The sequence below is a fragment of the Larimichthys crocea genome, chromosome XII (genome assembly GCF_000972845.2).
Source record: "Larimichthys crocea isolate SSNF chromosome XII, L_crocea_2.0, whole genome shotgun sequence".
In the NCBI taxonomy this organism is placed as follows: Eukaryota; Metazoa; Chordata; class Actinopteri; family Sciaenidae; genus Larimichthys; species Larimichthys crocea.
The window spans coordinates 2327878-2348204 of record NC_040022.1 but is presented as its reverse complement, the minus strand read 5'-3'; the positions used below and the strand labels follow the sequence as shown (position 1 = coordinate 2348204).

General features: G+C 46.3%; 1 protein-coding gene across 3 annotated transcripts; it reads right to left on the bottom strand.

The window, feature by feature from the left end:
- Nucleotides 1-17782, bottom strand: rnf216 (ring finger protein 216). 3 transcript variants are annotated; one of them, XM_027284707.1, is made up of 18 exons: nucleotides 17481-17761; nucleotides 16812-16952; nucleotides 15329-15459; nucleotides 14679-15239; nucleotides 13983-14543; nucleotides 13823-13899; nucleotides 13148-13256; nucleotides 12611-12772; nucleotides 12404-12515; nucleotides 12126-12259; nucleotides 11228-11278; nucleotides 10813-10950; nucleotides 9946-10094; nucleotides 8961-9039; nucleotides 3934-4031; nucleotides 2886-3108; nucleotides 1267-1336; nucleotides 1-895 (listed from the first exon to the last, which is right to left on the bottom strand). In XM_027284707.1, exons 2-18 carry the CDS (start codon nucleotides 16876-16878, stop codon nucleotides 459-461), a joined length of 3159 nt encoding a protein of 1052 aa, XP_027140508.1. In that variant the 5' UTR covers nucleotides 16879-16952; nucleotides 17481-17761; the 3' UTR covers nucleotides 1-458. The 3 variants fall into 3 exon arrangements, with proteins under 3 accessions (XP_027140508.1, XP_027140507.1, XP_027140506.1); XM_027284706.1 differs by having other exon boundaries at nucleotides 13983-15239; nucleotides 17644-17782; XM_027284705.1 differs by having other exon boundaries at nucleotides 13983-15239.
- Between the last annotated feature and the right edge of the window lie 2545 nt (nucleotides 17783-20327).

Here is a 20327-nt window from a genome sequence, read left to right as displayed (position 1 = left end):
AAACGTGAACTGAAAACTTTATTAGAAAACTGTGCGTCTCACACGTTACACAAAAGATACAGAAGGGAATGCTAATTGTTTTTTCTTCTTTTATCAATTATGTACTCAAAAATATCTGTATAAACCCGGAAATAAATCGTCTCATCTATGCCGTTCACCCTCAACATTTAAAACAGAGAGAGGAGAAAAAAAAAAGGAGCAACGTAACGTGAGAATCCACTTTATTATCAAGTTCAGCGGCAGAAGGCAAAGTGTCTTTTCTTCGCAGTCGTACTTCTCATTTCGGGGTGTTTTTCTCGCCCGAGACACAAAAAGAATGCGTCGAGTCGCAGGACATAAACTTAGATTCGATACCAGACGGAGTAAAAAACTGTGATCAGATTTTAAAAACAGCTCTGAGATGAGAAGCACAGCTGCGGTGAGCGAGCGTGGATCGACACACTTTGTCACAGGGTGTGTTAGAAGCGTCTGTAGTAACGGTGCTGTGGTCCGTAGTGCATGGGCATGTCCATGACGTCCATGTTGTGGTGATGAGGGTTGATGGGAGGGTTGTGGTGGTGGTGGTGGTGAGGGTGGTGGTGGTGGTTGTTGTTGTTGTTGTTATTGTTGTTCAGAGGGGGCAGGTGCTGTAAAGGGGGTACGTAAGGGGCCGGAGGCAGCCGGGGCATGATCACCTGGTGGTACATCCGGCCCTGCGGAAGAGCCGGCGCAAAGCGGGCGCGTGGAGGCACAAAGAGGGGAGCTTGTACCGCCTGAGGGAGAGGATGAGGATGAGGAGGAGGAGGCGCCACCAGGGGGTTCGGGTTGGGCGGGTTCTCGGGGGGCGGACCCACGCGTGGTCGTTTGACTTCGGTGATGGGCTCCGGAGGAGGGCCGACCCTCTTCCCTGAATTATCTGGGAGGGAAAGAAAGCGGGGAAAGTCGTCAATGAGCCGGGGGTTTTGATAGCGTGTTGACGCGCTGTAAGACTTCCCGGGAGGTTTGGATCTAACCCCTGCACGCCCTCGCCTGCCTCGCATACTTTACACAAACACATCGAGACAAACCAAACACAGGAAACACCCCTGCAAGAGCTGCCGCTCCGCGCTGTAAACAGCCAACTTGTCTGAATAAATAATGGTTAAAAAGGACGGAGAGGAAGCAGCAGAGAGGAAGAATAATGTCGCCTCTCTGCTGGGGGACATGACTCAGCACGTCAGGCTAAATAAAACTCAAAGATGATTAACGGGACGGAGTAATTAAATGTTTGTGACACTCTGTACCGACCTGCAGACTTCTTATTCAGCTCTGCCTCGCCTTCTTTCTGGATCTCCTGGATGATTCGCTCGTCGTCTTGCTGCACAAACAAACAAACAAACGCACAAACGGTCACATGATTAACAGGAATAACGGCTTCACAGGTTTCAACAGAAGTGTTACCTTTATTAAGAATACTATTAATAACACCGTGGGAAAAAAAACGCAGGTTTTTCCACTCATCTGAGTCGAGGTAAAATAAGTTGAATTAGTTTAATTTGATTTGTGTCCGATAGTTTCAGAGAGACATCAAATACTTGAATGCGAGACCGCCTGGGAAAACCAGGTGACATAAGAGATAGAGTGGGTCGATCTCCGGCTCCTTCGATCTTTATGTCGAAGATACTGAACCCCAAACACCGCACCATCGCTGTGTGAATGTGCGTCACGAAACGAGAAAGGCGCTTTGTAAGTACAGTCCATTTACCTCGACGTGTCCATGTGCGTGGGCTCTGTGGCTATACTTTAACCGTGTAATGCCTGGTTAGCCGGCACAGTGCTGGTTTATCTGTAGGCTTGTTGTGTCTGAGTCTGAGTTTCCAGACTCACAGAGCTGCCGGTGGGTGGAGCTGCAAGTTTGTCATTAAACCCACTGATGGTGTGTTTCTCTAACTTTCAGGTCAAGCGGAAAAATAAAATAATAATAAGAAGGCAGCTGACCCCGTTCGTCAACCCTCCGATCGCCCTGTGTTACCAGTATTTCTCCATTTCTTGGCACTGCCCTCAGGTGCGGCTCTCGGCCAGCTGCTGGAGGAGCTCCAGCTCATTAACTGCTCGGGGACTAATTGTTTCTTGTGGTTGCCAGAGATGCTGCGGCCAGGTCACTGTGGGCTACCGTCGAGTCAGATGGTCGGGGTCAAAGTGTAGCGGGCGATAATCGATGTGTTTATGAGTGTAGAGGAACACAAACATGTCTCAGGACACTTCTTTGATTATCACATCTGCAGCTTCTGTCTTTGAGATTTTCAAAATAAAGGTCATTTTAAAGCAACACTGTGTAACTTTTCTCTCATGAACTAACAGATTTTAAATCCTTAAATCCCGTAATCAGGTGAATGGTGTCTCTGCAATTCATCGTTCGTAACTTTGTGCTCCGCGTACGATCACCCACGAGAAGTACGTAACGCTTCACGGCACTAAGTCACACACCACCAACTATTTCACTGATTTTGGTGACACTGGATCAGATTTTATGGAGGAAATGTTTTCTGGTTTTCCCTCTGATGTCAACTCTCTGTGATTTACAGAGTTTCCTGATGGACAGGGAAGTAAACGGCTGCCAGCTGTAGCTGCTGTTAGCTCATGTTGGCTCAGTTTGTTAGCTGGGCTGTCCGGACTGTGAGCTTAAAGTTTAGTGTTTGTACCACAGGTGATTTGGACCACTAGGAAGCGGAAGTGTTCACACTTTCTGAGAGGGAATGGAGTCAGTGTCGTGCTAGAACAGGAGCTGACGAGTGGGCAATGCAACCAGGCTCAGCAGCCTCTACGGACAACGTGCTAACTTTGATCAGAAGTAATATAATCACAACAAATGGGATTACACTCTAAAGGAAAATACAAATTTCAACAGTGCTGCTCTGAAAGTTTACCGTGGGGTCGGTCCACAGTGAACACTTGCGGCAGTGTCGGCAGGGAGCGCCCGGCGAGCGGGCGTGCTGGCAGAAGTGGTTGTATCCGGTGATGGGCTCTCTGCAGAGGTAGCACATGAAGCTGCCGCAGCGACACGACATCCGGTTGCAGCCTTCGGACTTGACCAGGCCCGTCCCGCACTTGACACACTTCCTCACCCGCGCTGCCGTCATGCGCTCCTCGCTGCGTGGACAGAGAAGTTAGAGGTGAACGACTGGGAGACACAACAACGCTGCAGGAACTCGCTGACTCTGCGGCTGTCGATGATTACATGAACGACCTCCTGAGCGTCTCAAGGACGGAGGCGTGTGTTTTTAACGGGAAATGAGAAATTGTGTCTGCAAGCTCAGGTTCATGTTGGCACAAGTCCTGTCAGGGTCAAACACACACACACACACACACACACACACACACTGCTGTCCTGTGAAATGTTTCGGTTGCTTGCTGCGCTTTTATCAGAAAGTCAACACGACTTTGGGACACGAGAATAAATCGTACGATCGGCCTGAACATCCCACAGACACTCAGATCAAAACATGCTCGGGATCAGTCAGTGTGCTCGTGTTCGGGACGAGAGGCCCGGGGTTTGTGGTTCTTTAACTGACCCGTCCTGTTAGACTCATCAGGCCGATGCTGCACTGATCTCTCCACCAGGCACCACTTCCTGTCTCTTTCAGCACCAGGAAGTTAAGAAGATCTGAGAGCGTCTCAAAACAGGAAGTGCTGCCTGTGGGACGGCCGGCTGGGAGCGCAGGAAGCAGCCGGCCTCTCCGCTTCCTGGAGTGTTGTCCGGGAAAACTGAGCTGTTTACCCAGCGTCCTCTTTGAGCGAGGACGAGCAGAGGCGATAAAACAAAGTGTGTGTTCGTGTTAAATGTGATCTTTGTCGAGTATTAACACTGAAAAGGCCTGGTGTGAGATTCGAAATATGTCCTCAGCAGACCGACAGATGGCTACGTGTGTCGATAGAGGTGGAGGTCTGGTGGTGTAGTCGTGTTTGTTGTCTTACAAGAGCACCCTCATGCGGATCTCGTCCCTCTCCAGGACCTGCTCGCACGTCTTCCCCACGTGCTGCTTCCACTGGACGTGACACTTCCTGCAGCTCTCCTGAAGAAAAAGACAAAAAAACAAAAATCACTTCATCAGAATCTCCACGACACAAAATCTCACTGAAGTTTCTAAAACCTGCAGCGATGTCGACCCCGCGTACGTCCATGAAAGCTGCCTACTCATCAGCTAGACTGCTGGTTCTCAAACTGTGGTACGTGTACCACTTGGTGGCGCGTGACACTCCTCAAGTGGTATAATCGAATGATTTAAAAACACATCAAGCAAATTAACGACAGTTTGAGTTAAATCAAAAATAAGATAACGCTGGAATGTAATTTTAAATAATATAATCTTTGCATTTCAACATCAGCCTCTCACGCCATCACGTCCATTCACAGTCACATAATGAATCCACGATTAGTTATGAGCTAAAATGTGACGTGAGATAGTCGAGTGGAGGTAAAATTAACGTCTCAAAGATCACGGCAATCACGGCTCCAAACAGGAAACATCAGGAAGACGAGTGCAGATCAGGAGAGTTCTGGTTCTGGTGGTTTAAATGGGTCGGGGTACGATGCTGGATTTTGACATGATGGTGGTGAAAAAAGATTGATTTTGCTGAGCCCTCTTGCTCTTCTCGGATCGGGAACATCCTTCAGTTTAGTTGCACGATACACGGTTCATGAAACACGTCGAATGTTTTATGCTGAGGGACGTATGTTTACTGACTGTCTGCTACATGTTTGGGGTTTTTCTTTGTGTGATGTGTCATCAAATGCCAAGAGATGATCCCACATTTCCACATCCGTCCATCCCTGCCCCTCCTCTAACATCCACTAACTGCTGAATCAGACGAGTGCTGCGGTCGGGATATTCCTCTGCTGCTCTATATGCTGCTTGTCCTGCCACTGCAGGGAGACTTGGACTTGTACAGACAGAGCAGAGCAAGGTGTGGCTGCCTGCAAGTGTGTGTGTGTGTGTGTGTGTGTGTGTGTGTGTGTGTGTGAGACTGCAGCAAGGGTACAGTGATTTGCTGGCTGCTGCTGCTGCTGCTTGGTTGCCTGGAAACAGCAACTCCATCCTCCAACATCCGACCTGCTTTGACGTGTCGACATTCGTGCGTCAGGGTCGCCTCCCTCGCTAACCTTTATCTAAAGTGGTGTCACCATTAATATTTGAATCCGCTCATCTAATATTGAAGAGCTGATGATGAACCCCTGATCTGCCACACACACACACACACACACACCTTCTCCATCCTGTGACCTCTTTCCACAGCCTCCACCCTCCTCTGTGTGTGTGTGTGTTTGTGTGCAAGGTCAGCCAGCAGGTGGGGAAATTGGGCTTTTGCAGGCGGCAGAGTTTTTGTTGGCGTTCGGAGCCGGTTTGGGTGGAAACACTAAAAAGAGTCACTGAAAGAATCGTGGAGCCCGTTTAGTCGCTTCAGGCTGACGGAGAGACGTTTTTCAAAACGGCCTGATTCATGAGGGAGTGTCCGGGCAGAAAACTCTCTTTTGGTCTGTGATTTTTCAGTTAAAGACGAGGAGGAGGAGGAGGAGGAGGAGGAGGAGGGAGGAGAAGTGCTGCAGAACTGCCACTCAAGTGTCAAGAAGAAGAAGCCGGATCACACAAAGAGAAAGGCAGAGAGTGAGAGAGGCGAGCGGTGAGAGATCACCCCCTAGTGGTCACCTACAGACCAGGAAGAGTGTGTGTGTGTGTGTGTGTGTGTGTGTGTCTGAGACTTGTTTGACGAGCTGTCGAGAAGCAGGAACACACCTGAGCTCTTATAGCGCCGCTAAAAATATACGCCCAGTGACGTCGGAGTCAACCCCCGTGGAGGAGGGCGTGGTTAGAAACGTGACAAAGGTCGAGCTGCTGCTTCACCTCGGTCCCTACATCCTCGTCTCTCCTCTCCCTCGGGTCCTACCCTCCTTCCTCCCCCACCCAGCATCTCCTTCCTCCCTCTCTCTCATTCGTACCTTACCTCTTCTTCTTCTCCTTCTCCTTTTCTATCTCATCTTGCAGCAGCCCTTATAAGGCAGTGCGAGCAGCCTGTCAAGCCTCTGATCGGGGGGAGGCAGGGAGTGCGTGTTGCGTTGTTGTTCGTGCAGGGAGGCGGCTTTTGCTGCAATCAAGTGCGGAGCAAAGGGCAGGGAGGACGGGAGGAGATAAAGTGGCGCTGTGCAGCTTGATATGAAGCACATGCGATCGCATATGGGACGGATGCAGCCCGCCAGTGGCCTACATTTTAAATTCAAGGAGAGGAACCAGCCTCATAACCACATGTGGAACACATTAGTGTCTGCGTACATATATGTGTGTGTAGGTCAGACAGAGGCAGGGGAGGGTGAGGAAAAGAGAGGGAGGAGGGAAATCTGGGTCAAACCTGATCTGAACCACATTTGAAACGGTTGGAGGAAGTGTGTCCGACCAGTGAGGACCCAGTACGAGGGGAGCAGCCGGCCAATGAGGCGGCGCTGCTGGAGAAAGCCGGGTGGGCTTTCAGGGGAAGTGTGTCAGTTACATAATGAAGCCCCTCCCTTGTTTGTAGACTCGAGCTCTGCTGCTGCTGCGAGGCCTCGACTGTACGACGGCTGTCTGCAGCTGACAGAGAGTATGAAAAGGAGCCGGTGGAACCGGCGTGCCTGACAATAACTCTTGAGATGACAGCCGGGTTTGTGAGGGAGTTTCCGCCACAGAGAGGCTCACATCCTGATTCCTTCACACACTGAAGAGGAAGCGAGTTGTTTTAACATTCTGTAACTCTTACTTAACAAAACAACAACATTTCATAACTCAGTCTCCGAACGGTCGGCCTGAATCTGCAGATTAATATTCAGGATATCTGGAGCACGTCTGAACTTTGTTGTTTTTTTTGTATCTTTGGGTGTGTGTGAGCGTGTAACGAGGTGCAGCTGTGCGGCGACACAGCCGGGCATCCATCCACCGTGAACCTCTGGCTCCACCTAGAGGTGAAGGGACAGACATGGAGGAGGATGGAGGAACAGCCTCGTCTCTCCGGGATGTTACTGTTGTTACATTTAGTCATTTAGCGGACGCTTTGATCCAAAGGGAAACGATCAAGGTACACTGCAAGAAGGGGGATGTTGGTGGAGCTAGGAGAGAAGGTGAGGGTGAAGAGGCGGAGGGGTGGAGGACTACAGGACTACAGACTGCTCTGAGGCCGTCTACAGGAAGGGACAGAGCAGACTTTATGTCTCGAGAAAGCTCAGGTCCTCAGGGTGTTGTAGTCGGTCGTTGCAAGTGCGATCTTCTGTGGGCAGCAGCGACACCAAAAACAATAAAGGACAAACTGTTTAAGAAAGCGGTCTCTGTGCTGTGGACTGCTCCGGAGCTGGTTGTAGAGAGAACGATGCTCCACAAACTTCATGCTCACATCCCCTACATGCCCTCCTGATGGACACGCATCACACTCCTGTCTGAGAGTCGCTCTGCCATCAATTTTTCCCTTTACGCGGCAACCTGCTGTGCAGCCAGAGGCAAATACAACGTCTGACTACAGACAGAGAGCGCCTGTCCACTACAGGAGAATTATGTAAATGTGTCATGAAACAGATCTGATGGGGTACGTAGGTGAGAAACACCTGTGCTTCCTTATTTTATGAAAGAAGATGAACTTTCCGAGGAAGCAGGCGTGTGCACGATCACCGGCAACGTTTGTACAGGAACTAAATTTAGTCTCTGGTTCCTCTGGTCGAATCAGAGGTTCAAGTTCCTCAAAGAAGTTCTTGGTCACCTGGTTCTGCAGCGGAAACGAGCTGTAATACAACAACTATGCCGTGACACACTGCCCGGCTCCAGATGACACACACATGACTGTATCACTGAAACTGCAGCACTGGTGGTACGCTACCTCCTTGTGGTGGAGCCGAATATTTTCTGAGCTGATTCATGGTGTAAAAAGTCTGAGTCCATTTATTTTCAGGTCCCCGGCCAACGTGAAGGCAACATAAGAAGAGCTAAAGAACAAGTTATACACAATAAACAAGTCAAACAGACAGGTTGACGTGACATGGATGGATGATAAATACCTTTAATCACACTGTATCTGCACTACAAGAAAATGTATTTCAACCTGTCCGCCCAGGAATCATTGTTGAAACATCCCAGTAAAAAACTGAGACAAAAAAAAACTACAACTACAAAAAAAACAAAGAAAAAGAAGAAAGAAGCTGAAGCTTGAACATTTTCAGGCGTGTTTGCTCGATGACTGATGAATTTCCTTCAAATTACTTACATATTTTTACAGGTCGGTTAGTCCCACACGGGTTGAACGTACACATTTATAATGTCCGGTGTGTTGATACAACCCAAATCTCAGGAATGTAGTGATAACATGAGAGCGTGTGTTTGAGTCACAGAGAGGTTTTGGTGGTCCGTCAGACGCATCAAGAGGAGAAGAAGGGAGTGTTTTTGTTTGTGCGGTGAGAGCGAGAATATGATTGTAGATATGTCTGTGTGTGTGTGTCGGTGTGTTTTTGCCAAATAACAAAGATTTTAGACGGGAATCCATGTGACGGCCTTGGCAGACACAAAGCGACGCCTCCCCTCACGCATTCCTCAGACAGAGGGAGGAGGCCCGGAGATAAACAGAGAGGCAGACAAAGTTGGCGACCTCGCCAGATGGAACCGTTTCATCACATCCATAAAAAACATCCATCAATCTTTCCCCTCTCTCTCTCTCTCTCTCTGACAGAGTTTGATCTCCGTCTCATGTCCGGACTGCGCCGAGATGATTTATGTGGCTGCTTCACGCAAGAGCTTTCAGGTTTTTTTACCGTCACTCATGGACTCAATTATTCATGACGCCTCGCGTGATTTAACTCCGACATGTGTGATCACATCAGAGGACGCAGAGGCGAAGCATTAACCTACATTTGACTGAACGCCGTGAAGCCGTGAGCAGGGAGAGAACAGTGGCAACAACACAACAGCCCAACTAAATAAAAACCAAGCAGGACTGACCTTGCGGCAGCGAGGGTTGGGACAGCTGAACAGAGACATGTCTTTGTCCAACAAGGCTGGGAAGTTGCAAAACGGACACCTGGAAAAGGGCGGAGAGGAAGTCAGAGTTAAGGAGTGACGGCGATAAAGTTTGATACAGACTTACAGAGATGAAGACGAGTCAGAGAGAAGAATCAACACAGGCATTACTCTTCTCCTCCAGACCGAGTTCAAAGTACATTAGAAGCCTGACATTAAACTTCAGCACACAGTCAGTTCTGGTTTCTCACATCAAAACTATAACAAATCTGTATGACGTGACGTTAAAGCAGTTTTATTCAACGTTTAGTACGACTGCTGCACTAACATGTACTTGTTGTACTGTACCTCGACTGTTTCCCTTTGGATAAAAGTGTCAGTAAAATGAATAAATGTTACATATTGTGTCACTTTCTGCAGGTCAGGCTGGACGAGCAGCTGGAATGTTATTGTACAGGTGAGACGAGATTAGAGCTGCGTTTCCCTTGTTGATTTATGGTTCAGCTCGTAGGTAAATATTACTTCCTCTGAGATGAACGTCTCCAGATTAGTTGACGTTGTTTCCCTCCTTCTCCACCTTGAGCTGCCTGTTTACAAAACGTGAACACGGCAACAAACCAGAAACCAGGTTTGAATCTGATTCAGTCTAAAAGGCGAAAAAACTAAGGGTGACAATAAAAATCAGCCACCGTTGGATGTGGTCGAGGTGAGTTTACGTCTTCACTATAAGCCATTTATTATTAGAGATTATTAGAGTATTTCAGATGAAGCGCTATACAAATGTAATCTTCTTATTTCTGCTTGTAAAGCGACTTGAAAAATTAATGAATTAAGTGTAATTAGTTTGTAGGCGGTGAGCAACAACACACGGTGTAGTGAGAGTCTGTTTTCAAGGTGAACATGGCAGAGAATGTAGACAGTCCTGATAAGACACATTCAGGGTGTGAGCGCACACACAAACACGTACCGCACTAGTTCATCAGCACAGGTGGCGGCGACGGCCTCCTCCGCCTGCCTCTCATAATATTTACACAGTATGTTCTCTGGTAGGACTTTCTCCAGCTCGCACACCGGGTAGGAGCACGGGCAGCCCCCCTCCATGCAGCTCAGCTCCGACTGCAACACACAACAACACATTAACGCACACGTAAATGCACAGGTATGTTCACAGGCAGCCAACAGTCACAGAGGCAGCAGATTATCAGGGGCGAACAGTCTGGTGTAAAAATATAACGAGACAACAACGTGACGATCTACAGCCTCGTGGAGATGAACCAGTTATCACAGAGCGCTTTTATTGGACTGCGTTCGATTATACGGCGCCCCTAATAAACTCTGTGTTTGCCACGACAAATCTGGTCACCGCGTTTTACGACGCAGCGTTACGGATTAATAAACGCGACTTCTGCGTTTCAGTGCAGAGTAAAAAAAACCCTGAACCTTTAATACTGTCGACGTACGTTTGAATCAACCGCAGCGTGTCAACAAAAACAGACGAAGCAGGAAAACAAAAAAACATACATACGGTCAGTAGGAGTGAAAAAATAAATGTTTATTTTGAGAGTAAATTGCCCCAAAATATAAATATCTTTTTCTTAGATGTGTTATTTAAGTTGGTAGTTGTGTAATCGCAATCATACACGAGAGGCCGTGCTTTAACGTCGATATTGGCACGTCAGACGTGCCAATATCGACGTTAAAGCACGGCCTCTCGTGTAATATTACTTAAACACATTTGGACTTTCTCCAGTTTAGGAAGACGCTGATTTTTTTAAATAGGAATATTAATTTATAGTTGTCTGGCAACATTAGCAGTGTGTTTGTGTGTGTGTACCTTTCCGGAGCCGAACACTGCCTCCTGAGCGTATTTGACGAGGCACTCTTTGCAGAACAGGTGGCCGTCCGAACACTGCGTCATCTTCTCAAACGCGAACTCTCCGTAGCAGCAGCCGCACTCGATCAGCTGACCGTCCTGCAGAAACAATCGCACGGGCTTTTAGAGTTTTCTACATTTTACGGACAGCCTCGGGGGAACTACAAACCAACCACAGTCGGGAAATACAGGTTTCAAACCATCTCGTGTCATGACCAGAATCTTAAATCGGCATTCATGATCTTTGGGGATAACAATGTGAAGAACGAGGTCGCTCTTTGTCACGTTGCCGTATCGTGTACTTGGAACCATTCTGACACTAAATAACCAATAAATGCTACACAGGTGTGTGTGTGTGTGTGTGTGGGGGTTCTACCTTCTTGTATTCGTCCTCGTTGACCTGCAGAGCCAACAGGAAGTCCTCGTGCTGGAGAGAGAGAGAGAGAAAGGAGTAAACAAACTGCACTTATGTGACACTTTCCTACTATAGCGACGTTTACAAAGGGAGCCTCAGGGACTGTGACACTGTGCAGTCGGTGTTTGACTGATGTGACAGATGTGTATGAAGCCTCGAGCTCATTCTTTGACTATCAAGCCAACCAGTCTAGTAGCAATGATTGTGACTAGCTGTAGGCATTTCCTTCATATTACATCCATGATGATGTTTTTATTCTTACAAACTTTTGTTTTATGTTCACTGCTTTCACACCTGAAAGAAGCCACGTCTCGTTAAGCGGAGCAGCGTAGGCGACGTTTATCTCTCCGTACAAACACAGACTTGCTGTTACATGTTTACTTCAGTAGTTCAAGTCGCACTGATACAGAAATGTTTGTCGCACACAGACACATCGTCTCTCTGATGACATAACTCACATTCATCTTCAGCTGATGCGCATGTTGGATCATGCACACATCTATGTGTAACAGTAAAAACAATTGAATAATTTAACTACACGAAGTGGTGGTGGTGTTTTCTTTTTATGTTTTATTGATGTACTACTACTACTAATTATACTACATCATATATTCATACTATATTACATTATACTAAACCATGTTAATAATACATTAACTTCTGGACGAGTAATTTGATTGGACAACAGTCGTTCCATGAGTGCCGATATAAAGAATAACAGCACTGAGACTTTTCACCACGTGTATCACTCCTCTTTACATTAATGTTCTTCATCTGTCTTAGCTATAACAAACGTCGAACCGAGAAGTTGTAGTAGTAGAAACATCACAAAAACTTGTGTGTGTGTGTGTGTTCGTACCTCTGCCCACTCCTTGGCCTTTTGCTGATAGAACGAGAGCTCCTTCTGCAGAGAAGCTTCCAGATTGTTGTACGTCCGGCAGTAACGGCGGTCGTTCTCCAAAAAGTACATCCTCTTGTCAAACTTCACTGATCCTGGAGGACGGAGGGGAACTGGTGAGTGAGACAGACTGCGCCTAAAAAGATCCTGCAGCTCTGTGGTCAAACTCAGTTACTGAAGCTTCGGCAGATGAAAGAATTTTTAACAGGCACACAGATAAAAGTGAATGTTTTGTTCACCGTGCTCAAAATGGAAATCAATGTAGCAGCGCTCAGAGGACGCTCTGCTCCTCCGTCTCTTCCCTGAGGGGTCGCCTGAATCCTGCCACTTCTTCAAAGCTTCACATAAGGCCTGAGAGAGAGCGAGGAGAGACGTTTGTAACAAGAAAGCAAAGAAATGGGAGATTCGCTACGAGGGGCACGGTGTATTAACACGACCATGGGTACCTTGCGTGTGATTGCATAGTGTCCCTTCAGAGCGTTGAGGGCCCATTTGATGTCCTGACAGCTGAGCATCCTGAAATCTGCCATGAGCAAGTCGGCGGCCTGCATCACAGCTGCCGGTCCCACCGTGCCCAGTTTGGCGTAGTCAAAAAGGTCCTCCGTCACCTGAAAAGACCCAAAACAAACTCATGAATACACCCTGGCGGAGATACAAGATACGGAGGCGGCTTTGGAGCCGTCATCAAAAAGATGAATGAAAAATGAGATTCTGACACGCGAGGCTTTGATCTGATTGTTCTGACGGCGGAGGGAACAGCTGAATAATCAAGTTTAAAAGAGAGGAAAGTCTGTTTGTGTTCGCTCTGCTGTTTTCTGTGAACGATGTAAAGAGAGGTGAGACTGTTCTTTCCTGAACTTGGGAGAAGAACAAGTACGAGTTATAACGAGTTACAATCTGTGCTGGTTTTAACCAAACGCTGGGCGTCGTATCGAACAAGCTGTCCGTTATTTATACCGTCAGTGATTTCAACAGACGCTCACCTCTGTCTGTGGTTCTCCAGACTCCAGTAGGATGCTGGTGGGTGCTGCTGTGGCTGCTGCGGTCTCCCTCCTCGGATACTCTGGGTTCTCCAACAGCAGGTTACAGATACTGGAAACACAGAAGACTGTGAATGAGCGGTCAGCCTACAAAAAGAATACAGGGGCACTTTGCCCTATTCCACATGTGCTGATGGAAAGTACACTTAATTATTGTTCTGCTTTCTGTGAGGAAAAAGTTTAAGCGACCGGTCAAAACGCTGCCAACAGATCTAGAAGTATCACTCAGGGTTTAAATAAACTCTTAAAGTCAGGCGCTTTTCTCCACTAAATCCTTGAAAGGACAAAAGGCAGAGACCTTTAAGCTACAATAAAAGTTAACAGACAAAAGTTAACTCTATGACCACGCAGGAAGCTGCAATCTGACTCTGTACGACATGATTATGGTTGTTAATTAACCAGAGAGATCTATCAGTAACAAGTCTATGATCACAGAAACATGAACCCTCATTTCAGACAAACACAGCACATAAATACTGAGCAGGTCGACAAACAAGCTGCAGAAACTGGTGGTGAGATGAGCTAATAAATAAAAAAACGCAGAGCCTCGAATAGATGAAATGAATCTCAGTTAATCAGCTGTTACTGTTACTGGATATGAAGGAAAAAGGTTCTTACACATTCAAGTCTTTCACATTATTGGTTTGGATCAGTTCTGCTACATAGGCTTCCTGGATGTCTGGGAACAGATCCAGCTGTAGAGGACACACACAGAGTTGATGTAGTCTGGACAAAAATCATCAAACGTGATATTAACCGGCTCAGATGTGATACTCACAACACCAGTGATGAGGGTTCTCACGAGGGGCTGCTGCTCCGCCCTCCCGTGTGGTGCAGAGGGTCCCGGCCTCGCGTCCTCTATTCTGGGAATGTCCTCTGGTGCAGGAGGCACCGCGACCAGGCCGGGTGCCGGGTTGACCCTTTCTGGGTTCGGTGCTGGAGCTAGAATGAGACGAGCCTCTCCTTCGTTGTGGGGGACCGCGGCCGTGGGAGCAGGAGGGTTAGAGTTCACATTAGCCACCCTGATGGTGAGGCCGCGGGCCGGTGGGACGACGATGGGGGCGCCAGCCTGTGGCGCAGCCTCACCAGGCGCCTGGCTCCCCAGGATGATGGGGTGACCTGCCTCTGGAGGTCCTAGTCTTTCTGGGGCTGCAGCTATTAGCACTGCAGGCGGGATCACCGGGATCACCTGAGGGGGCTGAGGGGCCTGGACTGGAGGCTGGGCCGGCGCCTGAGCCAGCGGCTGCGGTTCGATCTGAATGAGATTACCCTGCATGTGATGGAGCGACGCGGGCGGCAGCTGGGATTGGGTTATCAGAGCGGAGGCTCTGATGCTCGGCTGCTGGGGAAGAACAACAAGCACGCGCGGCTGGAGCTGGGTGGATGTACCGGGTTGAAACTGCATCCTTGTGTAAGACTGTGTGGATGCGGATGAAGTACTGGCCTGAGGATTGTCCTGTGAATGAATACTTACACTCGCCTTTTCTTGAGTCTTTGTCGAGGAACTTGCGACCGCACACGAATGGTGTGTGGCGCTGGACGAGGTTCTCGCCTGGGGCTCCACCGTTACATGTGCTGAAGAGCCAGCATGCGGCTGCGTGAGTCCAGATGTGCCGGGCTGTGGCTGTTCTTGTGAAGGTGCTCTGGATGTGGCGGCGCTAGCCTTGGCGTTCGTGGAGGTAGACGGGGTTTGGATAGAAGAAACTGCATGGAGCTCCACTGTCGTATGTGCTGACGTACCGTCCTGCTGCTGTGAGTGTGTGTTGAGTTTTGGCTGAGACAGTGTGTGTGATGAAGAGCCAGGGTGTGGCTGTGTGTGTCCGGAAGTGCTGGACTGCACTGGTGTTCGTATGGCTGGCCTCACCGCGGACGAGCTGGCCTTGGCATCTCTGGAGGTAGAGGGGGCAGAACCAGGGTCCCCTGTGGGAGCCCCAGAAGTTGCGCTACTGTGACCTACAACTTGAATCAGGTTGTGCAAGGCCCCGCTCCATTTTGCTGCTGGGCGAATCACCTGTCTGCGTGCAGGAGTCAGAGGCTGCAACAGAGACAAACGGATTCACCTTTTGTGCACAAAGTAACAGGGTCAAAGTCCTGTGACAAGTCTTAAGGTTAAAGAGAAGTCACCTCCAGGATGCTGATGTCGTCGTCATCTGCATCGTCTGGGACTAACACTGGGCTGCCGGGCACCAGAGTCACAGGCTCCTCATCAGAGTCATCCGAAATGGTGATGAGCTCCCTCTTCCGGGCACGAGAACCTGAACACAGACACCGTGTAACATCAATGTTACGAAGTGTGTGAAAAGACACGAGCCACGATTGAGTCGTCTTGATGTAATTATTACACTCATGTTTACACTGTTCAGGACACACAGCGATGACCAGTGAATCTCCCCGGTACGGGTTCAAAAACATTCAGCAGGAGTCAATAAAACAGATTTGTGGGCAGCCAATCTTTATGATTTGTATTTATTTATTAATTTTTCCAGTAGAGCTTGTTACGTAGCCAACACATGGAGCACACGGCGATACAGATATACCTGCAGTGACCTAATATCTCCCGATATATCAGCCGGACTCCAGGACGTAGGTGAGGGTTTGATGTGTGATGGTTGGATGGAGACGGATTCACGTTCTCCAGCAGCACTTTACTGATTTCCACAAACTTCATAAGTCAGATGTCTAAACTAACCAATCACAAGCCAGGACACAGACCGAGGTAAAACGTGAGGGAGTCAGAGTTTCAACAGAACATTGTAACTGTTTAAAAGATGCAAATATGTGAATAATAAACGTGTAACATAAATACGTAAACACATTTTTACTCCTCAGCCTTACGCCTCTCAAATATGATAAAATGTCGACATGACATGAATCAACTGATCTCGACACAAATATGATGCTTTGTTCCTGTTTGCATCAATGAAGCGATCCCAGCGCGCTCGAAACATTTACAGTCTCGAACAAGTGAAACATTTTAAGTATATGAAATCAAACCAAGGTCAAAGGGGATGAAAGAGGAGGTTGTGCAGAAGACTCGGTTTATTCAGCCTCTTTCTAAAGGTTGATGCTGCTAAGTATCACAACCCAAGTCATCATCGATGACTGACTCAACATGCTACCAGACTACTGACACAGGCTGAGGTCCTCCAGACGGGCCTCCCAGCCTGCAAAGTGAAACCTCTCGAGGTGATCCAGAACACAGCATCGCGCCTTGTCTTACCCCGCAACAACCCACATTGAATCAAACTCTCTAATGCTGACTACAAAGCAGTCTCCGGTTCTTCTCGACTTGAATGTCTTTACACGGGCGCACGTTACCTCCTCCGATTAAAGACGCTCAGGGCAGTCCAAACTTTTTTGGCCTGTTGAACGTCCTTCCAGATCAGGGACGTCCCTCTCTACCTTCAAAGACCTGCAGCTCTTCAGAGAGGAACCTCCTCTCCAACACCACCAACAACTGGACGTGATACATCTATCTATAGTCGTACTTATTGCTGCACCGACACGTCCTTGTCACACTGCACGTTGATTGTTTCCCTTTTGGATAAAAGCTGAATGACTCAACCTGAAGTGTGTGTCAGTGTGTGTGTGTGTGTGTGTGTGTCACCTTGGCTGCGGTGGACGTTGAAGCTCGCCAGGTGAATGACATCGTCGTCGCTTCCTCCATCTGCCATCGTGACACTACGATTACCAGCTCCTCGAGTCGGCCCACACACACCACACAGAGTCACTGCTTAATCAATAACATCTACACACACACACACACACACACACACACACACACACACACAGTTAAAGCTGGTATTCCCCTGGAATCACAAAAGCTAGTTTCATTTTGAAATATCAGATTTGTAACACAACATTTGCCAAAGTGGAGATACACTGAATAATCTGATGACACAGGTTTAATAAAAGAGGAAGCTGATCTGACTTTAAAGTTGATTTTTTTAAAGCTTGATCCCTGAAGAATATGATGAAACACTGACTCCGTCATCTGTACTGGCTGAAGCCAGCCACAGCTGCCTGAGGTCTGATCACAGCTGGCTTGAAATCAGTGTGAATCTCACATGTTGTCACAGCAGAAAGACGCTGAACAAACTGCGAGAGGAGCAAAACACTGAGCTACATGAACTTAGCCTGACATTAGCCGAGCTGCTGGCTGCTGGCTCGGAGTTTAAGTTAAAAACAAACAATGTCAGAGCAACAGTCGATCATTTCCGCACGCACGTACACACACACACACACACACACACACACACACACACACAGAACAAACCTAGAGCTAATGTGAATTAGCATCGCCGCGCTAGCTCCAGTTAGCAGGCAGGTTAAGTAGTTAGCCCCACTTCTGTCGGACACCGTAACACCGCCCCCAGAAACAAACACACCCGCTCCGAAACCAAAGCGCGGAGCGGCAAACAAGCAGAAATGTTCGGTACCGCGGCGTCGTGTCGGATGAGCCCGTGTGAAACGCCTCTTTGGTGGACTGACAATCCGAGGATATCGAAACAAACTGCCAAAACAAGAACAGCGGTGACGTCACGCGTACGGTGTCTTTCCGCTCACGCACGGCGTCGGGGCGGTGGCCCTCTGGGAAATGTAGTCCAACAGCAGAGTTCATGGCTGCTGGACAGAATCTATATATTAAAGAATATATCTATATATATATATAATATTATATAGTATATATATATATATCTTATATTATATCTATTTATATATATATTATATATATATATATATAATATATTCTGGCCGGATATATTGAATGAAACTTTGAATATATGGAGTGAACCTTGAATATATTGAATGAACTTTGATATCTTGAATGAAACTTGAATAATGGAGTGAACCTTGAATATATGCATGAAAACTTTGAATATATTGAATGAAGTCTGATATAGAATGACCTTGATATTGTATGAAGTCTGAATATATGGAATATGAAAACTTTGAATTATTGATGGGTGACCTTGAATATATTGAATGAAACTTGAATATATTGAATGAAGTTATAAATAATTGTAATGAACCCTTGAATTTATTGTATGAATCTGATATATTATGGAATGAAACTTTGAATATAGGGTGAACCTTGAATATTTAAAGTTTCATTCAATATATTCAAGGTTTTCATTTCCTGTGAACGACATGCCCATTATATCATATTATAAGTATATAATAAAAAGAATACATTTACAGTTAAATAATGTGCAACAACTTCAAAAAGTGATTGACCATGTTTCTGTCAGATTACAGAAGGAGGTGAAATGGATGGTGTGTATGTTGGTTTGCAGAGGGAGGGATGTACAGGACACGATGGTGACTGCAGGATCTCTCTCAGCTCCAAGCTACATAATAGCTGAATTAATTTCTGTCACTTTAATTCATTTATCCGTCTAATCGAAGTTGTTCTCTCCATTTCTTGTTTCAATTTTTTGTGCTTTTTTTTTTATTAGTTCGTGTGTCTAGTTTTTTATTTGTATCTTTGTACAGGTTTAATTTAAATTCAGATGTCTATTATAGGTTATTTTAATGTATGTTTACATTAACAGCAAGTGGAAGAGGATGAGAAAGCCGTGAACGTACCCAAGAGAACTCACGCAGACACGGGGAGAACATCAGAATTTATTGCCAAATAGGTAAAAAAAAAAATTAAGAATAAAAAAATATAAACAATATAAATATGTTCTATTGTATATATATTTCATCATTTATCATGCAACACTTTCATTCACACTGAAAGACTTGAACCAGGAAACTTCTTGCTGTGCTGCCCTTTATAATAAATAATAAAAGAAAAATAGGAGATTGAAATAGATAGACATATCATTAGATACCTGGAGGTAGGTTTGCAGAGGATAGATAGATAGATAGATAGATAGATATCAAGGTTATATACAGTGATTAATTTGCACAGAGAGAATAATGCACACCACACATGGAATGTATTTTCAATTTAATTTCTTTTAATATAATCTTATTTACATTGTATTTTTTCATAAATGTTTAGTACATAGTAAGTTACAATACTCTTGCATCCATTACACAGTGAACTCAGAACCTAGAAAATGCAGATTGAAATGATACCGCTTAACAGTCTTCAGTTTTCAATCCCAACTTCAATCTTCAACAACAACAAGACCCCTCGCTTGACATTTAATGTTTTTTTTTAATTATTTTTTATTATTAATCATTCACTTCTATGGAGGATTAATGACTGCAAAGAGACTTTGTTCATTCATGGTGGTCTTGATGGACGATGACTAAGTTTTTCTAACATTCAGGCTATGAAGACTGGGGAGGGGGGCAGAGACAGAGCCACAAACAAAAGATGGTGATGGATGATGAAACATGTATGAAAAGGCTTGTGAGATTTTATTATACATGTCACATACAACCAAAATAAAATAAAAAATAAAAAATTCCTGAAACTGACTTCCTTCTTTCTCATCCTTGTGGCTCGTTTTATTAATTAAATATCCGACTCGTGCCCTCGGACCTCTCCATAACGTCAGTAAAGATTTAAAAAAAAAAATAAAAAAAAAATAGGGGCTTTCACATCAAATAAAATGTAACATGGTATTTAAAACACGAACAGTTTTCATACACCGACAAAGAGGAATTCTCCGCAATAATATGAATGTTAAAAAAATGTAACAAAGTTCAATAGAACCCACTTTGTGGATTACTTGAATTGCAAAGTGAATTGACCCTTCGGCTCTGGTAAGAGAGGCTTGAGGGATAGGAGGAGGACGAGGAGGGTGGTGAAGAGATTAGTGTGGGCTCTGTGTCGAGCGTATAGCAGCTTGGTCAGTAATCACTTAGTAATAAATAATAAAATATCAGAGTGGATCAGAGTGGTCGCAGATACAAACGGAAGAGACAAAAAGTCACCAAAAGGAGGAGGAGCAGGCTCATTTTTTTTTTTTTTTTTTTTTACAGCGTAACCGGGTGCCATGCCTGACACACACACACATACATACAAACACACACTCACACGCATACAAACATACATGCACACATTCGGATACACGACAGTGGTTAAACATGAAGCATGAATACTAGTCAATCAGCTCGTCAGACAGACAGACGAGGTCTTTCGCCTTTGTTCTTCTTGTGA

Excerpts from the sequence above, each read along its gene's own strand:
- rnf216 (XM_027284706.1), bottom strand. The coding sequence starts at position 16,878 with ATGGCAGATGGAGGAAGCGACGACGATGTCATTCACCTGGCGAGCTTC. Across the intron at positions 4,032-8,960 it reads CCAACCCTCGCTGCCGCAAG|GAGAGCTGCAGGAAGTGTCA; the intron begins GTCAGTCCTGCT and ends CTTTTTCTTCAG. Across the intron at positions 896-1,266 it reads GCTGAATAAGAAGTCTGCAG|ATAATTCAGGGAAGAGGGTC; the intron begins GTCGGTACAGAG and ends TTTCCCTCCCAG.